Source organism: Rhineura floridana, chromosome 6 (genome assembly GCF_030035675.1).
Source record: "Rhineura floridana isolate rRhiFlo1 chromosome 6, rRhiFlo1.hap2, whole genome shotgun sequence".
Classification (NCBI taxonomy): domain Eukaryota; kingdom Metazoa; phylum Chordata; class Lepidosauria; order Squamata; family Rhineuridae; genus Rhineura; species Rhineura floridana.
This window is the reverse complement of record NC_084485.1, coordinates 79,422,655-79,441,433: the sequence shown is the minus strand read 5'-3', so window position 1 is coordinate 79,441,433 and position 18,779 is coordinate 79,422,655. Positions and strand designations below refer to the sequence as shown.

General features: G+C 43.7%; 3 protein-coding genes across 6 annotated transcripts in view; 1 reads left to right on the top strand and 2 right to left on the bottom strand.

The window, feature by feature from the left end:
• Positions 1-365: 365 nt before the first annotated feature.
• On the bottom strand, positions 366-4,125 carry CFAP144 (cilia and flagella associated protein 144). Of its 2 annotated transcripts, none has more exons than XM_061632639.1 (4): positions 2,991-4,125; positions 2,181-2,240; positions 951-1,054; positions 366-714 (listed from the first exon to the last, which is right to left on the bottom strand). In XM_061632639.1, exons 1-4 carry the CDS (start codon positions 3,280-3,282, stop codon positions 592-594), a joined length of 579 nt encoding a protein of 192 aa, XP_061488623.1. In that variant the 5' UTR covers positions 3,283-4,125; the 3' UTR covers positions 366-591. The 2 variants fall into 2 exon arrangements, with proteins under 2 accessions (XP_061488623.1, XP_061488624.1); XM_061632640.1 differs by having other exon boundaries at positions 366-679; positions 2,991-4,122.
• Positions 3,312-15,727, top strand: PIF1 (PIF1 5'-to-3' DNA helicase). 3 transcript variants are annotated; one of them, XM_061632627.1, is made up of 12 exons: positions 3,312-4,102; positions 6,385-6,511; positions 6,902-7,027; positions 7,116-7,269; positions 8,314-8,428; positions 8,510-8,616; positions 9,197-9,336; positions 9,888-9,958; positions 12,540-12,627; positions 12,961-13,106; positions 14,548-14,739; positions 15,028-15,727. In XM_061632627.1, exons 1-12 carry the CDS (start codon positions 3,539-3,541, stop codon positions 15,079-15,081), a joined length of 1,884 nt encoding a protein of 627 aa, XP_061488611.1. In that variant the 5' UTR covers positions 3,312-3,538; the 3' UTR covers positions 15,082-15,727. The 3 variants fall into 3 exon arrangements, with proteins under 3 accessions (XP_061488611.1, XP_061488610.1, XP_061488612.1); XM_061632626.1 differs by having other exon boundaries at positions 3,313-4,102; positions 9,888-9,994; XM_061632628.1 differs by lacking the exon at positions 6,902-7,027 and having other exon boundaries at positions 3,314-4,102; positions 9,888-9,994.
• SNAPC2 (small nuclear RNA activating complex polypeptide 2) overlaps positions 13,900-18,779 on the bottom strand; it is a 7,148-nt gene continuing 2,268 nt past the window's right edge. The window contains exons 5-6 of the mRNA XM_061632638.1: positions 18,358-18,625; positions 13,900-17,167 (exon numbers count right to left, since the gene is read on the bottom strand). Coding sequence (XP_061488622.1) covers positions 16,806-17,167; positions 18,358-18,625 — 630 coding nt within the window. The 3' untranslated portion in view covers positions 13,900-16,805. The remainder of the gene's footprint in view (positions 17,168-18,357; positions 18,626-18,779) is intronic.

Below are 18,779 nucleotides of genomic sequence, written 5' to 3'. Positions count from 1 at the left end.
AAGTTAGTTAAAAGGTTTTGACAGAGTTTGAGCACTTTATCTATACCATTTTGGGAGAGATCCAATCTATCTCACCGGTTCATTTAATTTTGGGGGTAATTCATATACAACACTAACTTTGTGTTCCTACCCGCTCACCGATGGAGTCCGAAGAGTACTAAAGCAGTGCCCCTCATTGACTTCCTTTGTTTAGGGCATTGGGTCCCTGTCTCCCATTCAGCAGTAGAAGCTGGTGGTCATCGCATGAACCACTGCTGCTGTTCTTACCACTTCTTCTAGTTGAGAAACAGATAGTCCTATCTGCCCACCATTAAAAACTGACCTGTATAAAACAAATATGGGCAGGCAGCAGAAACACGGGCAGGCAGTTTCAGGTCAGGTTTATTGCAGGTGCTAAATTTTCAAATGCCACAAGGCTTTCCTTCCCTATTGCCTCTACCTTATGCCTTGTGTCAAACTTCTACCCTACACTTTGTACCAATTAAGAGGTGGAGATTATGCAGTTCTGAAAGCCCAAATTGGTATCTACAGTTCTTCCATTAAACTCCTGTGATGCTGTGTTCCTTTATCGCTTGTCTTTTGACGTCTCCTTCAGGCGCCACATAGCAGCCATATATTTGGTGATTTCAGTGCTCCGACTTGGAAAGTACAGCCTGCTATCATTCCGGTTGGTACTGATCTGTGATGGAGAATATTTTCATAGTATAAGAACATCTGGCATAAGGGAAGAACAAGGAATTGCTTGTTTACCAAAACTCTTTCCCATCCCAGTTTGGTGAAAACTCACTAGATGCTATCTACAAACTTTTCCCATAGTTTTAACAGCTCATCATTATTTGATCTTTCTGTATAAAGGCTGGATTCTTAAGATACCATATTAAAGCTTGTTTCACTACCCTCCCCATTATGTGTGCCCATGTTCACTATCTCCCTAAGCTGCTTAAACTCACCAAAGGTGTGGAGAACCAGCCAATTTCCTGGCTTTCTGTTTGTGGTTCTGTATATTTCTTGTTTGGTTCAAGGGCAGCATGATGAATAAGTTTCAGGAATGTAGCTGTTGATTAAAGCATTGGCAATGGGGATTACTTAGTCTAGACTGGGTGCAAAGTACTTGAATCACACTGAAATTTGAGGAAGCAATGTTACAGTGCACTGTTAAATGCTTAAACAACATTGTTACTTAAGTTTGCATAATAACTTTTGTTGGCTTGCACCTGACGTTCAGACACATTTTTTTCAATATATATTACATATCTATATGCTGCCTTTAAGGATCAATTTTCCTAAGGTAGCTTGAAACAAAATATGACATAAAAACAATACCCCAAATTTCATCATACGCTAATAAGCTCCCCCCCCCATCATCTTCAGATGATTTGGACATGCTATTAGTTCCTGATGCAAAAGAGTTAGGGCAACTTATCTTGTTGGCATTTGCATCTTGCCTGTTTCATGTATCAGTTTCACAAGAAACATATATATATATATATATTCCTTTCTGTGTGTGCTAAACCTCTAGAAACCTGATGGTAAAACCAGTAAAAATGCAATTCATTTTTCTCTCATGGCGGGATCGGCCTGGTGCCCTCCAGATGTTTTGTTCTATACCTCATCAGCCTCAGACAGCAAAACTATTCTGGCAAGGACTTATAGGAGTTACAGTTCAAATATCTGAAGGGTACCAGGTTGGGAAGAGCTGGCATAGCCGGTACCCTGATAAATTATTACTGGGAACACTCTCTTATATCTTTACCTATGTATTTAATTATGTAATGGCTTTGTTTTGTTTCCCTTACTTTTGATCAGGCCTTAAACTACTTACTTGCTTGCCATATTATTCCAGTAAGCCTTGTACCCTGACTCTATTTCTAGATTTCCAGACACTGTTCTTCTCTGAATAGTGTAGCAACTGCATGCTGATGCCCATGTTGCCATACTCTTGCTCTGTAGATATATTATTTATTAGATTTATATCCCACCTTTTCTCCTGGTAGGAGCTCAGGGCGGCATGACAATAGAATGATGCTTGCAAAAAGGTCTTCCAAAGAGATGAAAGTCTGATGTTTAGGCTTCCCCTGTGATGCTATATTTTGCCCTCTGGTTCATGCTGGAAGATATTTCTTAAACAGTCTTGACTATTCAGTAACTAAATGTTAAAACATTTAAAGGCATGGGCTTACCATCTGCAGGCTCCTCTAAGTTATCATGCCAAGACATAGGCTTCCCAGTTATGGTGTGAACTGAAGGCAAAAGCAAGATAATGCAAAGAAATCAGTACAGGACCTTAACTAAGGACAAAGGGGAAGCCCATATTAATGAAGCTAGAAAGCTATCATTTTCTTTCCCCACAACGCCCTCTGGCTGAAATTCAATCAGGAACACCTCTGCCCCCTTCCCCCCAAATGTAGGTTTTCAAACAGCCACAAGGGTGTATTTGGGATAATGCCATTCATAATTTGAGGGTCAGACAGACACTGGAAACTTTTTTTAAAAAAAAAGCCAGTCCTCATTTTAGAGAAAAAGACCAGCGCCTGAGGCAAAAGTTAGCTGGGATAGAGTTTCTATATGCTGTGTGTTCCGTTTCATGTCAGTTGCCAGAGGGATAGGCCTGGTGGGTCCTGGTGGCAAAAACTGCAGCCTTTTTTTGGATGTGTTTTTTGAAATATTTTTCATAACTGTTATTGACTGAGCCTTCAGATTGCAAATACAGGGACACAGAAAATGCTAAGTTGTTGAAAACAAATGGTTCTCTTCTACTAACCCTTTCTGAGTTCAATTTGGAGCTGAGAGCATGGGCTATTCACCCATCCAAAGAGTTTTGCAGTCTGATCCTAGGAAGTCAATGCTACAACAAAGTAAGGTTAAGTGTCACAGGCCACCCTTCGCCCCAATCTGGAAGATCTAACTTCGTATGCCCAAGGGAGGGGGGGATGGCTCCCTATCTCCCCACACCCACTTGCACCCTTCTTCCCTGCGCTACACCCTCGTACCATTCAGGAGTGGGTTCAGCGCGTATTCCGTCTGCAGGCGCTGGCATCGTAGTTCCTTCCGGACCGTCTCACAGAAGATCTTGTTCAGACTTACTTGGTCCAGCGGTTCGTTTGGGACCCGCCCAGCTCCTGCCATGTGCTGCTGTCCGGAGATTAGAATATGGTCCAAACGCCCCTTGTGTGCATGTATATGGATGGTGTTCCCCCTGCCCTTTTGGTTTCCTAGCAACTGAATAGAACTTTGCTGCCGAAAGTCGTGCCGGGATTCTGCCTCCGCCTTTCCTCTTTTCATTGGCTGGGGAGTTAAAGCTCCCAAAGCGCCGATTGGCTGCTGAGACGAGAGTTATAGGTTTGAATCCGCGTGCGATAGAAGCTGGATCAGGGCTGAAGCAAAGGAGGTTAGGTACAAGGCAGAAATAAATGGCTGCAGAAATCAGGGTAAGACAGTAAGGAGCCGACTCTGACTTCCTCGGCACACGCTAGAGAAATTTTAGCTGGTCTCTGTCTACAGTATCTCTGCGTTGGCTCCTCGTCTTCATTCAAACAGAATGCAACCAGGTTCCGAATCGGACGGTCGGATTCGCTGTACGGTGGCAATCGAACATCTGGGTGCAGCAGCGTCAAACCGAGTACTTCTACGCGATGCCTGGGTTACGCTGGGCCGGGACGAGTTCCATGAACTGGTGTTGCAAGTGACCAGTACCTGCGGTCCAGGGCGCCCCCAGAACTTCCCACTGCCACGGGGTGAAGTGCGACTGTTCACACGCTTCGTGAAGGATGGAAAGAGCTCGGTCCGGCTGGGTCCAAGTCCCAATCATGTGCAGCTGCTGCTCTCGAACTGTCCTCCAGATCAGTTGCGTCGGTTCGTCCGGACTCTGCGCATTAAGTTCGAAGCCGCCCGGGTGGGGATCAGGCCTGTGGCTCAGCGAACGAGGCTTCTCTCTACCCTACCACGCACTTTCGACACGGTAAGCCCTGTGCAGGCTCGCGACTTGCAACAGGCGAGAGCCCGGCAAGCTCTGGCTGATGTTGCAACCACTCCGCTGAAAGGCCAAACCCTACGTTGTGCGTCTCGGAAGCGTGTCCGAAGCGAATCGATGGATGGGAAACAGGTGAGTTCTGTTAGCGTGAATGTGTCATTTAACTGGACGTTCTGTTTGCCCATAATGCACGGCTCTCTGGTCCTCCAGAAGTTGTTGGACTCCAACCCCCATCATATCCGACCTTTGGCCAATGCTGCTGGGACTGTTGGGAGTCCAACAGTACCCAGAGTGCCACAGGTTCCCCATCCCTGGCATAAGGGTAGTGGCTAGTTTCTAAAGGAGAAGTGGCCCCACCCACTTCATAATCCCAGATGTTGCGGTTGTGGTTATGCAAAGATTATAGATGGGAATTCACTCTGTATATGCTCATTAAATACTTCTAAAATTCATTTAGCATCTTCTAAATCTTTACTTTTTGATGCTGGTTTAAATTAAGCCCTACCCAGGAGTGTTTCCCCATTTATTTGTCTGTGGGGTGAGCAATACTGCCATTATTTATTGCAAGTGGTGGAGTTTATGATTGCGGTCATATTGCACTGGCTTATGAGACATGAATCCGAAGTGGGACTAGTTTAGCCAGGCTATTTAAACTTCCAATATATTTCACCAGCAGCATTGTTTCTTGTACTGATAAAATAATATAGACTGGCTTAGAGGAGGCTTCTCCAACCTGGTACCCTTTGGGTGTTTTGAACTATAACACCCATCGTCTCTGACCATTTGCAATGGTGAATGGGACTCATAGGAGTTGGAGTCCAAAACACTTGGAGGTCACAGGGTTGGGGAAGGCAGACTGAGAGAATCGTATGAACACCAGTATTGTTGTGATGACTGATTTAGAGCAAGGGTTGTCAGCTTCCCAGAAAACAACCAAAAAGTCCTGCTTCTGCTCTTTTGTAGAAGTTTGATCTGAAGAAATCAGCAGGTGAACTTTTTTAACTCGGTGGTAGAGCCCATGCTTTGCAAGTAGAAGTCCTGAGTTCAGTTCTTCAGTTAAAATGTTCTGGAGTTGCTAGGCTGAAAAGATCTCTATCTGAATCCACTGAGAGTTGCAGTCAAAATAGACAGTACCAGGCTAGTTGGACCAATGGTTTGACTCTGTGTAAGTTGTTTTCCTGCATTAGTATAAGGTGTCTTCATGTATTCAGTTATGGAAATTAGCAGCAGCTTGCTGTATAGGCATTATCACCTGCTTATGTATGTATGTTTGTTAATTAGATTTCTATCCCCCCTTCTTCCCAGTAGGAGCCCAGGGCTGGTTAAAAAAAAACCATATAAACTGGCAGTCCTGTTTTCCTATTTCATTTAGGCAGCTGCTTCCTTCTAAAACTTATGTAGAGACCACTTTTTAGGGCCAAGTTCTCACAAAGCGACATGCATAAAGAGAATGATGCACAATACATTTGGCACATCAGATAAGTGTCTAATGGGGCTGTGTGCAGATCCACCCCATAGTTTCAATCCAGAGGGGGGGAGCATCAGGTCACCCTGCCCTGGCTTGGAGCCAGTCCCAAATACATTCGGGGTTGGGGCTCAGTTTATTCTTTGTGATGCTGTTTTGCAAAGGAAAGCCCTTTGCTGCCTCTGCTCATCAGGCAGGAAGGAGAGCCGTGGCTGCTTCTTCTTTCTGCTTAATACTCCACTCCCTGACAGTCCTGGGTTGCTCTGGGTCATTGAATCTGACCTGTAGTGATCCGTGGCTGTCAGAACCTAACTTACTCGAGGCCCAAAAATGTCTGAATGGGCTCGATTTGGGTCGGGCCTCAGCCAAATCAGGTGCACAGCCTTAGTGTATATTTGGTATGAGAGCGCTTCTCTGAATTGCCCAAGTCATTAACAGTGTTGAGAGAAGGCAGCAGTGAAGAGAGAGGTTTCAGGGCCCTCTTTTAAAAAAAACTGCATTGAAGGAATGAAGCATAATTCAGTCACAAAGGAATTCCATCACTGTGGGGCCACCACTGAGAAGTGCCTTTCTCTCACACGAGCCAACCTAATTGACCTTACCATCGAGCACATGAGCAGGATCTCCAAAGCTTTGTATGGGCAAAGATCGTATGACTGTTCTATTTGAATGTAGGTGGCTTTGGACAAAGTGATGTTCAAAGAACGATTCCTCTGGACTGAGAGGCAATTTTTCCTCTCTGGCTGCCATACTTGAGAGTTAGGAGGAAATGCTTTCATAAGCACTTTGGATTCAGAGAGGTTTGACTTTTTCCTTTGGGAATATGCTAAGCGTCTGCTTTTCATGCAGAAAGTCCTAGGCTCAATCCCTGCCAATCAGTGTAGACAGTACTGAGCTAGTGAACCATTGCTCTGACTCGGGATAAGGCAGCTTCCTATGTTCTCTTCAGGTGGCTGAAAGTCAGCAGGTGAAGAAGACTTGGTCGATGAGCTCTCGAGCAACACTCTCCCAGGAACAGTCAATGGTGCTGAACGCAGTGCTGAGTGGGAAGAATGTCTTCTTCACAGGCAGTGCTGGTGAGAGAAGAGAGTCAAGGAGGGTCTGAGTATGTCTCTGCAGGTTAGAGTCTAGTGGCACCATCTGCCACAATGGGAATCCCAGATTCCTTCTAAGGCTGAACAGTCTTGGGATTTAAGCTAAACATGCCGTCTAGCTTATACAGGAACTTATTTGGTGGTTCTGATATTTATCTTTTTGGGTGGATAGTGTGGACGGAGATTCCTTAGAGGTAAGTCCCACTGAACTGGCTTACAACCTAAATGACGGTTCTGAAGCACAGCATGCTTTGCCCCTGCTGCTTGTCATTGAAATGGTTTTGATTTGAAGGGAAGTATGAGTGGTGCTGAAATAATGGTTAAGCTGAAATCCAGACTGTGTGCTTTTAAAGGCAGCTACTCTCTCTGTAGGGACTGGAAAATCCTACCTGCTCAAAAGGATTGTGGCCTCGCTGCCTCCAAACAGCACATATGCCACAGCTAGCACAGGGGTTGCAGCATGTCATATTGGTGGCACTACACTCCATGCTTTTGCAGGTAACAGAGCCCTGGGAAGAAGGGAGGGTAAAAAGAACCTAGTGGTGGGGTACTAATAACATGCTCTTCTCCCTTTCTCCTTTTACAGGTATTGGTTCGGGAAAGGCCCCCCTACATCAGTGCATTGAGCTGGCTCAGAGGCCTGGGATTCGGCAGCAGTGGCTGAACTGCCGCCATCTGATCATAGATGAGATCTCTATGGTGGAGGGTGAATTCTTTGATAAACTGGAGGCAGTGGCTAGGTGTGTACCCCAGTAATGCAGTGGCAAATTCAGAAGTGCAAGGGCTATTCATGATAGTCATGCCACTCCCCCTCACTCGCTTGCTTGCTCTCCATCATTTCCACATTCCTCCTTGCTCACACCTTCTCCCACAACAACAGACATCCCTAGGAGCCAATCAGCATGAAAGGAGAGAGTGTTAGCTATTGAGAAGAGTCTTCTCAGTGGCTGACTCACCTCTTTTCATTCTGGTGATAGGTCAAAGGATGCTAGAGACATAGGGACCATGCTGGGACCTTGTTCCCAAAAAAGTAGGGTGTCTGAGACCCCATGTGACTACACCCTGGTGTGGCCTCTTCCTTCCTTCTTGGGGATATTCTTGCACTTGCATTAATCCTGGGTGAATGGGACATAGTTCTGCCTAAGTAGGCTCTTGATCAGTGGTGAGTGGTGCCCATTGGGACTGGTAGGGTGGAAGGCAGAGAGGCCTACAGTACGCAGAGCAAGAGTTGATGGCGGGCACACCCAACCAAGTCTAGTTTTGTCTCCATCTTCCTTTCTGTTGTGTTCTGCAGGGACTGAGGATGAGGAAGCTGAGAGTCTGTGCCAGCCCTTGGGCTAGTTGCAAGTAGGAAGGTAGGGCAGGTAGAGGTTGGCTCAGGGCAAACTAACATTGGTGGGCAGTGCCCCACTCACCCTAATGGACCAGCCTCCATTGCTCTTTACAATTCTGCAGTGAACAGTCCCACATCCAAAGCTCTGCCCATGTAAACTTTTCAGTCTCACGTTTAGTCTTGATACCACCATGGCCATTGCCCTCCTAGAGTCATCAGTCAGCACTTGACCTCTCTGTTCTCCAGACAGCAGGGATGGGGAATCCTCCAGATATGGTTGAATTCCAATGCCCATCAGCCCCAGCCAGCAGCCAGGAATGATGGGAGTTGTAACATAACAACATCTGGAGAGCCACAGGCTCCCCATCCCTGTTCTAGGGTATTTTCATTTGGTTCTCTTGGACCAGAATGGCAATGACTCCCTGAAAGTGTCTCCATTCTCTTTTGGTAGAGTTGTTAGGAAATGTGAGGATCCATTTGGAGGAATCCAACTCATCATATGTGGAGACTTCTTGCAACTGCCTCCTGTCAGCAAAGCCAATGAGCAACCCATGTTCTGCTTCCAGGTATACTGCTGTTGCTGTTAGTCACTGCATACACTTATCATTGGCTGACTTATAATTTGATCAAAGAATGCTTTATTGCAGGCAAAGAGCTGGCAGAAGTGTATCCACCTGAACATGGAGCTGACAGAGGTGCGGAGACAGACTGACAATGCATTCATTTCTCTTCTGCATGCTGTCCGCCTGGGCAGGTGAGATACTGTCTTCCTCTAGAATCTCTGACTGGGAGATCTCTAATCCCTTGGAGTGAAACACCTAAGTGTACAGAGATCTCTACTTATTCCCCCTCTACCTAACTGAACATTTGAATGCTGACATAAGTTGCTTCTGCCAAGTTTGAATACTGGCTGACCTGCTCCTGTACTTCCTTTAAACTTATTGAACTGCTTGAAATTTGGGTCAAGTACTCTTTGAATGGAGGAACCACAGATGGTTGATTGGTGTGAAATGCTGGCAGGTGTTGCTTTTGCAGTAATGGGCTTCAGCAGGCAGGGGAAATTAGATGCACTGTGTTCGCTGTAGTTATCCTGCACCTTCAAGCATCCTCACCCGCATAGTGATGCACAGTCAGAGTTGGTCTGCATGTTTTGATTGTGGCTATGACCACAGTGTTTGCAAGGAAGAGAACAGTAAGCTGGATGCAGTCAGTAGGAGGGTAATTATGTCAAGGGGTGCAGACTAGATAGGTTCTTCTTGATCTTTTGTGTTTCTCATCAAATACTCAGTTTTTTTGCTCTCTTGGTTTTAAATGTACCCATCAATGCCTGCCAGATGCACAGAGGAGGTTACCCGACAGCTGACTCTAACAGCTACCCATAATGTGGAGAGAGATGGAATCTTGGCTACCCAGTTATGCACCCACAAGGATGATGTGGAGCTCACAAATGCCAGAAGGCTGCAGGAGTTACCTGGTAAGAATGTTGCAGTGACTCCCACTGAAACAAGTAGCCTTTCCTTTCAAGAGACTAAGAGACATCCAATTATAGCATGAGCTGGGAACTAACACTGGGAACTTGCCATGCCACTTTTCTTTCTGAATAAAATAACTGGAGACCAGTATAAAAGTTAGCAATACATCCCACCTCCACCAATAGTTAAGTTTCCCAGTCCTGGTATTCTTCTCAAAAAGTGGGGGCATAGAAGAGCACATTTACTTAAATTCAGCAAAGGGCGAAGAATTAGTTCTGTTGCTGCTATCCAGAAATCACAGATGTGGCAGAAATGAGGAAGATACCTATCATTTGGAATTCTGGGAGATTGTGGGTTTAGGCTTTCAGAATAGTGTGCAGAGCCTGTTATGTCTAATACTTGGAACTCACAACACCTGGGGCTGTGGAAGACGTAAACAGAGTCCCCTAAAGACAGCTCAGTTATTGGGAGATCAATTTGGGAAGCAACTCTTTCAAAAGACGTTATGGAGTAAAGGGACTGCAAGTTCTTACATCTTGCCTGTCTTTTCTAGGAGAAGAAAAGACCTACAAGGCAGTGGATAGTGACCCTCTATCGGTGAACACTCTTGATTCACAGTGTCCTGTAAGCAGCAACATTGAACTCAAGCAAGGTGCCCAAGTGAGCAAGTGACCGCGAGCATTGCCTAAGCTAGAGGCAGTTATTGAGTTGGTAGTGGGATTTTGCTTTCCTTGGAGTGGGGTTTAATCCCACCAGCTTCTGTCTGTCTGTCTGTCTGTCTGTCTGTCTATCTGTCTATCTAATTATAATCTGCACTTTCATAAAAGTATATCAAGGCAGCATATAAGATGAAATAAAAAGCGTCATTAAAAAAACCCAGTAAAGCATCAGTAAATACTGGTTCATTAAAAAAGAAAATTTTGTATTGCAAAGGCTTGTTTAAACAATACAGTTATCAGAAGACATCTAAAACAAGGTAGAAACCTGTACTGATAGGAAGTTCCACAGGGCAAGGCCTGCCACACTAAAGGCTCAGTCCTTAGTAAAGGCCAACCAAACCTCAGGGGTGTGGGGAACCACCAGAAATGCCCTGTCAAGAGGATCTTGGTGATTGAGGTGGAGCATAAGGGATCAGATGGTCCTTAAGGTAATCCGGGCCCAAATTGTTTAGGACTGTGTGAATTAACACAAGTACCTTGAACCTGGCCTGGTAGCAAATTGGCAACCAGTGCAGCTCTCTCAGCAATGGAGTAGCGTGTTGCCAGTAATCTGTTCCTGTGAGTGGTCTGGCCGCTGCACTAGTTACAGCTTCTGGGCCAGATACATGGCAGCCCCACATAAAGTGCATTACAGTAATCAAATATTGAGGTTACCAATGCATGGATCACTGTGATCTATGGTTGTCACAGACCAGGAATGGTTGCACCTGGCGTACTTGTAGAAAGCACTCCTGGCCACAGATGTCACTTGGGCCTCTAAAGACAGAAATGGACCAAGGCATACTTGCCCTCACTCTGAAGGAGCAATTGGCCTATCTCCTGGACACAGAAACCACCGGCCTACAAGACCTCTATTTTTCCAGGGTTCAAGCTCAGTTTACTGACCTTCATCCAGTCCACCACTGCATTCAGACACCTGGCACAGTCTCACCTGTCTCAGATGTAATGGGAAAATAGAGTTGGGTATCATGTATACTGATGCCACCTTGCTCCAAAACTCCTAATGACCATTCCCAACAGCTTCATATAGATACAGAATAGCATTAGGGACAAAATAGTGTCCTGTGGCACCTGTGGAGTGGAAAGGGGGGGCTTTGGTGACAGTAAGCAGGGTTGGTGAGCAAAGCGAGCAGGGGCAAAGCCCCTAGTAGCTAAATACAACGCTAAAATACTAGCACCATAGTTCTGTATTCTCCACCTGTATGTTACAGGAGCAGGCAAGCAGAGTAATTGTAAAAGGATTTGTTTTTATAGCAAACATCTATTATATAGTGTGTTTGAGAGAATCATGGCTGCGCATACAGGTAATTGCTAGCTGTAACTTGGAATGTTAGAGCTGCAGGCTTGGGCACATCTTCAAGCAACTTATGTATAGGTTCAGGACTGTGCCTGCTGAGCAATTCAGTTACTCCTTTCATTCTGTTAATACTGGGTGATATTCAATTAAAGTCTCATACTAGTGCCACGATTACCACCAGCATAATGGAATTTTCCCTGCTTCTCCTCTCATCCTCACAGCACCATCCTCCAATCTGCTCTGGAGGTTGGGGGAAAACCCAGAACGGATTTAGGGTGGGGGTGGGGAGAGAGGGAGAATGTTCTGTTGCAGAAGGAGAAATCCTTGCACTGATGGAATGCTCATCTTAGTGCTACATTGAATACAACCCACAGTTTTCCCTCTGATAAACATACAGCTGGCTAGCTATAGTCTCCTGGGCTGCAAATGTTGCCTACAATGCCATATGTGGGTTGGGGTGACCACCTCCTGACAGAACCTAAAATATCAGTCGAATGGAAAGATACTACTTATGGGACCCTAGTTGCTCGCATCTGCTTCCTCTGAACCATGGGAGCGTGTGAGGCTTCACTGCTTTGTCTTTATCTCTGTTGTCTTTTTGGCGCTTGCTGAAGACGTTGCTCTTTCAAGTCTTACATCTGTATTGACATTGTTTTTTTACAATATCTTTAAAATATTTTGTTTTCAAGAGGTCTTCAGTGCTTTATCATTTGTTTGCCTCCCTGGGCTCCCTTTGGGAGGAATATAAATTTAAAGGATAAATAAATAGCTTTCAAGAATGTCTGGACATTAAATTTGGGAGTCAGACCATGCCAAACGCCACAGAGAATCCTTCACATTTAATAGCTGCATCCAGCTATTAAATAGAAGGTGCTGAAATCTGTGGTGCTGTTTAACTGCTCTTATAATGTTCAAGATTTAACTGAGGTGGATTATTTACCATAATAGACTATTGTTTGCCTTAAATGTATTTTACATATTGTTTCACCTATGTACCTTGTGTGCTGCCTTTTTAAAAGGCAGGATAAAATTCTAAACAACTGAGCTCCTCAACCAAGAGGTTTCTCCTATCTTTGGGTGGGGGAATAATTCTTTTTTATTTTCAGAGGCAGTTCTTGATTTTACTGTGTATGCTGACAGGTGAAAGCTACAGGGCTTCTCCTTTGCAATATCTACATTCTTTCACTAGGTGATGCTTACCAAGAATCTCGATGTGTCCCGGGGTCTTGTGAATGGGGCTCGTGGAGTTGTGATTGGATTTGAAACAGAAGGAAAAGGTTGGTTTCTGACAGGCATACTTAACACCCATTACTAGGTGGTTCTTTGGCTGTGAACTGTGGACCATAATGACACTTTCTAGATACCTCTGGTCTGTGTCAGTGATGGTTTATTATTGTTTCAGAGCGGTAATTGCTTTCCTTGTCTTCCAGGTTTTATTGTCAGCTCTTGTAAATAAGCTCCACTGGAGTTTCAGTTCAAAGCTTTTCTATGTGGGAAGAGTTCTGTGCTGCTTTGTAATAACTCCCAAGACATGTGATACTTGGGGGATTGCCTGTCCCCAACTCCTAGGCATAGGAATACTTTGGGCCTTGACTTGCTTTTTTTTACAGGGCTACCGAAAGTGAGGTTTCTGTGTGGTGCCACTAACGTTGTTGGGTTGGAACGATGGGTTTTGAAGGGGCCAGCTGGAACTTATGTGAGTCGGCAACAGCTCCCCCTGAAGCTTGCCTGGGCCATTTCCATCCACAAGAGTCAGGTTAGTGACATTGATTGCTACCTCCTGAAGGAACCAATGGCAATTAAGTGTTCTCTTAATAGGGATGGACAAGGATTCCTCTAAATTCAAAGCTGACACTGGATTCCCAATAGTTCACATGCTCGCTATCACTGGCAGAGCAATCCTGAATGCCACGAGCATTTGCGGCTGTTTCCAACATTGAATTTTTATTTTTTTAAAAGCCAGTGTGGAATATAAGGTGAAGTGAAACTGAGAAGCCTATTTTTTCAGGTTGTCTTTGCGTTGCTGTTTGCTAACACCCTCAGAAACTGACTAACCTGAATTTTGCTTTCCTCAGGGGGGGGGAGGGGAATATGGAGGGGAAGTGGGGAGAGACTGAGACCGAATCCTAATGTTTTCACATTCAATCATATTGCTCTTGTAAAGGCTGATGCCTCAGACGTTTCTGCCCCCCCTTCTCCCTCCATGAGCATGTGTAAAAGGGCTCTCAATCAAGAGGTGAAGGGTGCGAGGGCGAGAAATGAGACTGGCAGCCAGGGCTAGTGCATTTAACAGTGCAATCCTACACATGCCTACTCAAAGGTGAGCCCAACTGAGTTAAATGGGACTAAATTCCAGCTGTAACTATGCACACTTACTTGGGTAAAATTCCTGTCTCCATCCCAAAGCTGTTGTTGGCAGGGAGGGTTTGGAGATTCTTTGTGTGTGTGTGTGTATTTTGCATTGCTGGGGAGAGTGATACTGAGAACACAGAACACACCCCTCCCTGTGTGTAAGTGAAAGTGCTTTCAATCAAAGGAGGAGGAAGCAATTGGATGAGCAGGCAGGCGATTTCCTTTTATTAGAATAATGTAAAAACATTGTTTATCGCTATCTTGTGCTGTTCCCAGTTTGTTTTCCTCCCAAATAACAAATATGGAAAGGAACTCCCTGTCAGTTCAACAGAACACAATGGAAATGGCAAAAAGCAGTAGATCCTTTCCCTATTTCTTACCAACTATAGTGGGATGTTTTCAAGCAACATGAGAGCCTATATATATCTGTACTGAAGTGCCTACCAAACTTACTATGGTTCTAGGATGTTATCAGTGGGGTCCTGCAGGAATCCAACTTATTTGTCTTGCTCTTTCCTATGATTTATAAGCCAGCAGTGCAGCGGAATCTAGGCAGAGTAATTCTATGGATCAATTACGCTCAAGCTGTTCTACTTGCAAGGTGTGGCTGTCCTAGAAATGTCACCCCACAAAGGAACTGCAGAAAACCTATTCAGCAGTGGCAATTCTTGCCATGTCCCCACAATGGGTAATAATGTCATACTAGGGATAAAGTATACCCTGAGCTACATTATCTTCAAATACTTGAACTATGTAGGTATTTTACTGCAGTGAGGGTGCCAATACTTCCTAGTTATTTTGATAGGTATCTGCTTCCAATTTTTCACTCTTTACTCTTTTATTAGGGTATGTCTCTGGACTGTGTTGAGATCTCCCTGGCTCGTGTTTTTGAATTCGGCCAGGCTTACGTAGCACTTTCTCGAGCTCGTGGCCTTGCTGGTCTTCGTATTCTGGATTTTGATCCCAAGGTGGTGAGAGCCAATCCATGTGTGTTGCAGTTCTACAGGCACTTAAGGAGAAAGCAGTTTCTAACCCAGGTAAAATGATAATCTGCCACTAAGTTATTTATCTGTAATACAAACACTCTGCTCTTGTAACCCTGAAGTAGTTGCATTGTCTTTAGCAATTATCAGTCCGCAGTCCTTACTGTTTGCAAAATGTCTCTTTCCTTCTGATGAAGATTATGGTGTATTACAAGCTTTACTAAAGAAAAAAGTAGCAGAGGCTCAGAGTGAATTCATGTCCCTTCTAAATGGCAGAAATGTTTCTTCTCTATAGAATCATATGTGAATTGCTGTGTTTAACTGGTTATTTTTATTCTTTAGGCTTCACTGCACTCCTGTATTCAAGCTAATAAAGAAAATGGAGAAGCTACATGAACTCTGTGCATTGGGAGTCCTGGACATCGTCTTACTGCTCCTTGTCCTTTTATTAAATCTACCCCACCAGCTGGGAAAACAACTTCCTCCACAGAGAATCAGTATATGCGTTTTCTGTTCTATAACACAGCATGCTGGCTCCAGGATTATTCTGTTCTCTACCAATAAAACAAAATACCAGAAACATTTTTTTTCAACAATTAGACAACCCACTTGTCATATAATCCAAGAGATGGACATAAAGGTCACATTTCAAACCAAAATCTGTAACTGGGATGACATTAAGAGTTTTGTGATTTCTATGGTAGAATATCTTTTTGTTACTAAGTTTGATTCAAACAACATCTGCATTGACAGTATTATAACATGTGGAAAGAGCTTGGCACTACTGGATAAAGAATACACTTGACACAAATTGGTTACTACTAGTCATTAGTAAAGACCTGTGTAATTTTTAAAGTACGTACTTGCCTTAAAAAAGTGAATTAAGAAGCACTGCTTGCTGTCTCATTGCAGCACACCTGAGTCAGTTCACAATGTTTGTAAGAACATTCCAAGTGTTTGCAAAGATGGCACACTAATCTTCTAGATTTACCTGTCACTTAGGTTCTTAATAGTAGAATAAAATGAGTGAAAAGCAAGATAATCTAAGCTAGTAATGTGTCTTGTTAAGCCATATGCATACATGTTGCAATCACAGAAGCTAGAATCGGCTTTCCTGGTTAACAAGATCATGTTGGTCAGCTGAATTCATTATATTTCTTGGAATCTTAAGTTTGAAATAAGCTGCAAGATAAGCAATGTTAATAGTAGTTTAAAAGTATGCATTCTAGTCCCCCCCATTTTATGGCAAGTACTGCTGTGAGCTGTTCTGAGTCCAAGTGCATCCATACTGATCTCAGTAAACACCAGTAATACTCCATGACGGGTTTACATTCCAATACAGATTGTTGTAGGATTCGTACATGCCAGCCATCATGTAGCAACTTTATCTTAGCATGGTAATAATATTCTGACAGTGACTGCATTCTTCAGCCCCTACAACCTTAACAGCACAGCACTGTATAGGTGGTATAGGATATTTGATAAGGTTTCCCAGAGTATATTGGCAGCTTTGCATATTTTTGCAAGATACTTTTAGAAATAGGGCTCCAGGCCATTTTAGCTTCCAGAGCAAAGTTGTCTAAGAAGAAATATTGCTTTATAATGCAATGCTTAACAGTAAAATTCCTAAGCACTTAACACTATTAATTTTTGCCACAGAGGAAGATCTTTTCCCACCTCTTCTGCAGTCAAGCTATAGAAATCATGAAAGCTGATAAAGAGCCTGCTCAAGAGAATCTTCAGCAAGCACATTACAGTGAGAAGGCACTGGACAAGTTACATGAAATTAATATTTTCATAGTACACAATAAAAGTTCAGCTGTACTGAATAACTCGGGAATGATCTCTAGCTACAACAGGATGTAGACTGTAACACTTCTGAACTGGTCAAATAAGATCTAGTAATCATCATACAGGAGAAATACAGTTATGACAAAATAGCAGTGTACATAGTCCTAATAGAAGTCCAAAATAAGTATCATGACTTTTGAGATGTAAAAAGTAGGTCATGCTGCTATAGGAGCTGCAATGAGAGGACTGTGGCTATGGTAAACAGCTTACAAATGTTCTGAGAGGACACAGTTCATTATAGACACCTGACAGCACAGAATCCAATTTCCTCAATCAAAGCTTTCTTCTTTTCGTACCAGAACATCTAAAGGAAACAAGAATGAGTTCAAAGGGCAGATACCCAGAGTCTTCCAGTCCATGGCAGAGGCAAAAGGTGATGCTGTATCAGTTTCAGAATTTGCTGAAGTAGTATGCTCTTGCTGCTGAGGAAGGCAGCTAGTAGCAGGGTGCACATGGGGCTCCTCACTACTATTGGCAGCCTGGCTGGCCTCTTTCATTTTGTTTTTTTCACCTGTGTAGTGAGCACTCAACTCCATATAACATTTGTGCATATGACTCTTCAGCTTCTTAAAATCCAGGAAGCCCAGCTCTTCAGGCAGTGACAGTAGCAAATCTAGGAGCACAGCTGACTCTGCAGAAGCAAAACACAAGAGGGCAGTAGCTACCCCTCCTAGGATTTTTTTGCCTCCTACTCTCCAGCTGCAGATTTTGCAACATTACCCCACACTCTTACCACTTCCCAAAACAGGTGTGGTAAAGAAAGAAGTGGTTTCAATTCCCCTCACACCAACTGCTAAGCTGTGTTAGATTTTTTAAAATCATATTTTAGAGGTTCCGGATAACTTTCAATAGGAGAAGTTTCATTTTAAAAACAAGACAATAAGCTGTTGCTTCCTCACCTCTCATATAGAAAGACCCTCCCCTGCCCATAAGCTCACATGCCACTCCCATTTTCATGAGGGAGGAAAGAGAAGACATACTTTCCTTCTGACATGTTTTCCTTCGTTCACAAAATTCTAGCCATTGTTCACAAAAATAAGACAACTGAAACCTCAAAAGGTTGCCCAATTACTCCCAAGCTCCCTCCTAAATGCAGTCAACTTCCTGGTTTGCATACCCATCTCATAGGAATAAATCTAAAATGTGTTGTGCCAATCAGCCATCCTTGGCATAAGCAAGGCCGTTACTTTTTTTTTTTTTTAGCAGCATTAAATATGTTTGAAGTAGTAGCAGTAGGGTTACAGTTTGGGGCAAAGCAAATGTTTCCATCCTAGGGAATGCTCCATTGCTAGGGAGCATTTATAAGACTCTGTATTCTGCCCTTCAGTTGAATAAGAACTCCACAGCAGCTGACTAAAATAAAACACTAAAGAACAAACAACAGTAAAAAAAGGAGGTAGGAATGACAGCAACTAAAACTAAATGACAAAAAGGCCTGCCTAAGGAAAATGTATTTACCTGGCACTAGCAAGACATTAGGCATGACACAATATGTGACTTGGTTGCTTTCAGTTACACTCTAGTACAGAAACACTTCCTCTGCTAGAGGAAAAGAGATCACAATTCTGGATTTTAAGCACAAATAGTATCTACCTGTATCCATTAACCAGAAGTGCAGGGGCAAATTAAAATCTATTCAATTGCATACGTGATTTAAAAACTCAGGTTTGTCTAGGGAAAAGGTGTACTTCTAGTTTCCATCACTACATTAGTGTAATAGAATACAGTTGTGAAGGCACAGCTCCCCTAGAATTATGAGATCTTGCATAGGAGGAACCCATTATTTCCATTCATTCTGACAAAACTCAGACCCTGACTTACCACCTGGGGGAAGTTCTGGAGCCTTAGAGCCACGTGAGATCACAGAGAGGTACTTGTAGATCTTTTCGAAGTCCACATAGAATCCACCATTTTCTGCAGGGGCTAGTTCCTCTATATTGGATGATACAGCTGTTTCCTGAGATTCTTCGTTGGATTTTGTACCCTCACTATGAAGAGTTGGGGATGAAGATTGAGAGTTCTTCACCACAGGTTTTGGGGGCACAGAATGGTGCAAGCTGAGTGGCTCAGCAGATGCAATTGTCCAAACCTAGCGAGTAGAGAAAAAGTCACACAGTCAAGACAAAGGAAACTAAATACATTCCCAGCATTACATCTCTGCCTGAAAAGTTATACAAGAATCAAGTGGCCAAGACAGAGTTGCCTATCTCAGATGTACTTTGTCAGATTGAGACATATTGAGT

Bases quoted from the DNA above. Each gene is read 5' to 3' on its own strand.
- CFAP144 (XM_061632639.1), bottom strand. From the start codon at position 3,282: ATGAAAAGAGGAAAGGCGGAGGCAGAATCCCGGCACGACTTTCGGCAG. The intron at 2,241-2,990 runs GTACGAGGGTGT...TTTTGCCTTCAG, and splicing joins GCTGAACCCACTCCTGAATG to TTCACACCATAACTGGGAAG. The intron at 715-950 runs GTGAGTTTAAGC...CCCTTATGCCAG, and splicing joins GCTGGTTCTCCACACCTTTG to ATGTTCTTATACTATGAAAA.
- PIF1 (XM_061632626.1), top strand. From the start codon at position 3,539: ATGCAACCAGGTTCCGAATCGGACGGTCGGATTCGCTGTACGGTGGCA. The intron at 8,617-9,196 runs GTGAGATACTGT...AATGCCTGCCAG, and splicing joins CATGCTGTCCGCCTGGGCAG to ATGCACAGAGGAGGTTACCC. The intron at 14,740-15,027 runs GTAAAATGATAA...TTTATTCTTTAG, and splicing joins GAAAGCAGTTTCTAACCCAG to GCTTCACTGCACTCCTGTAT.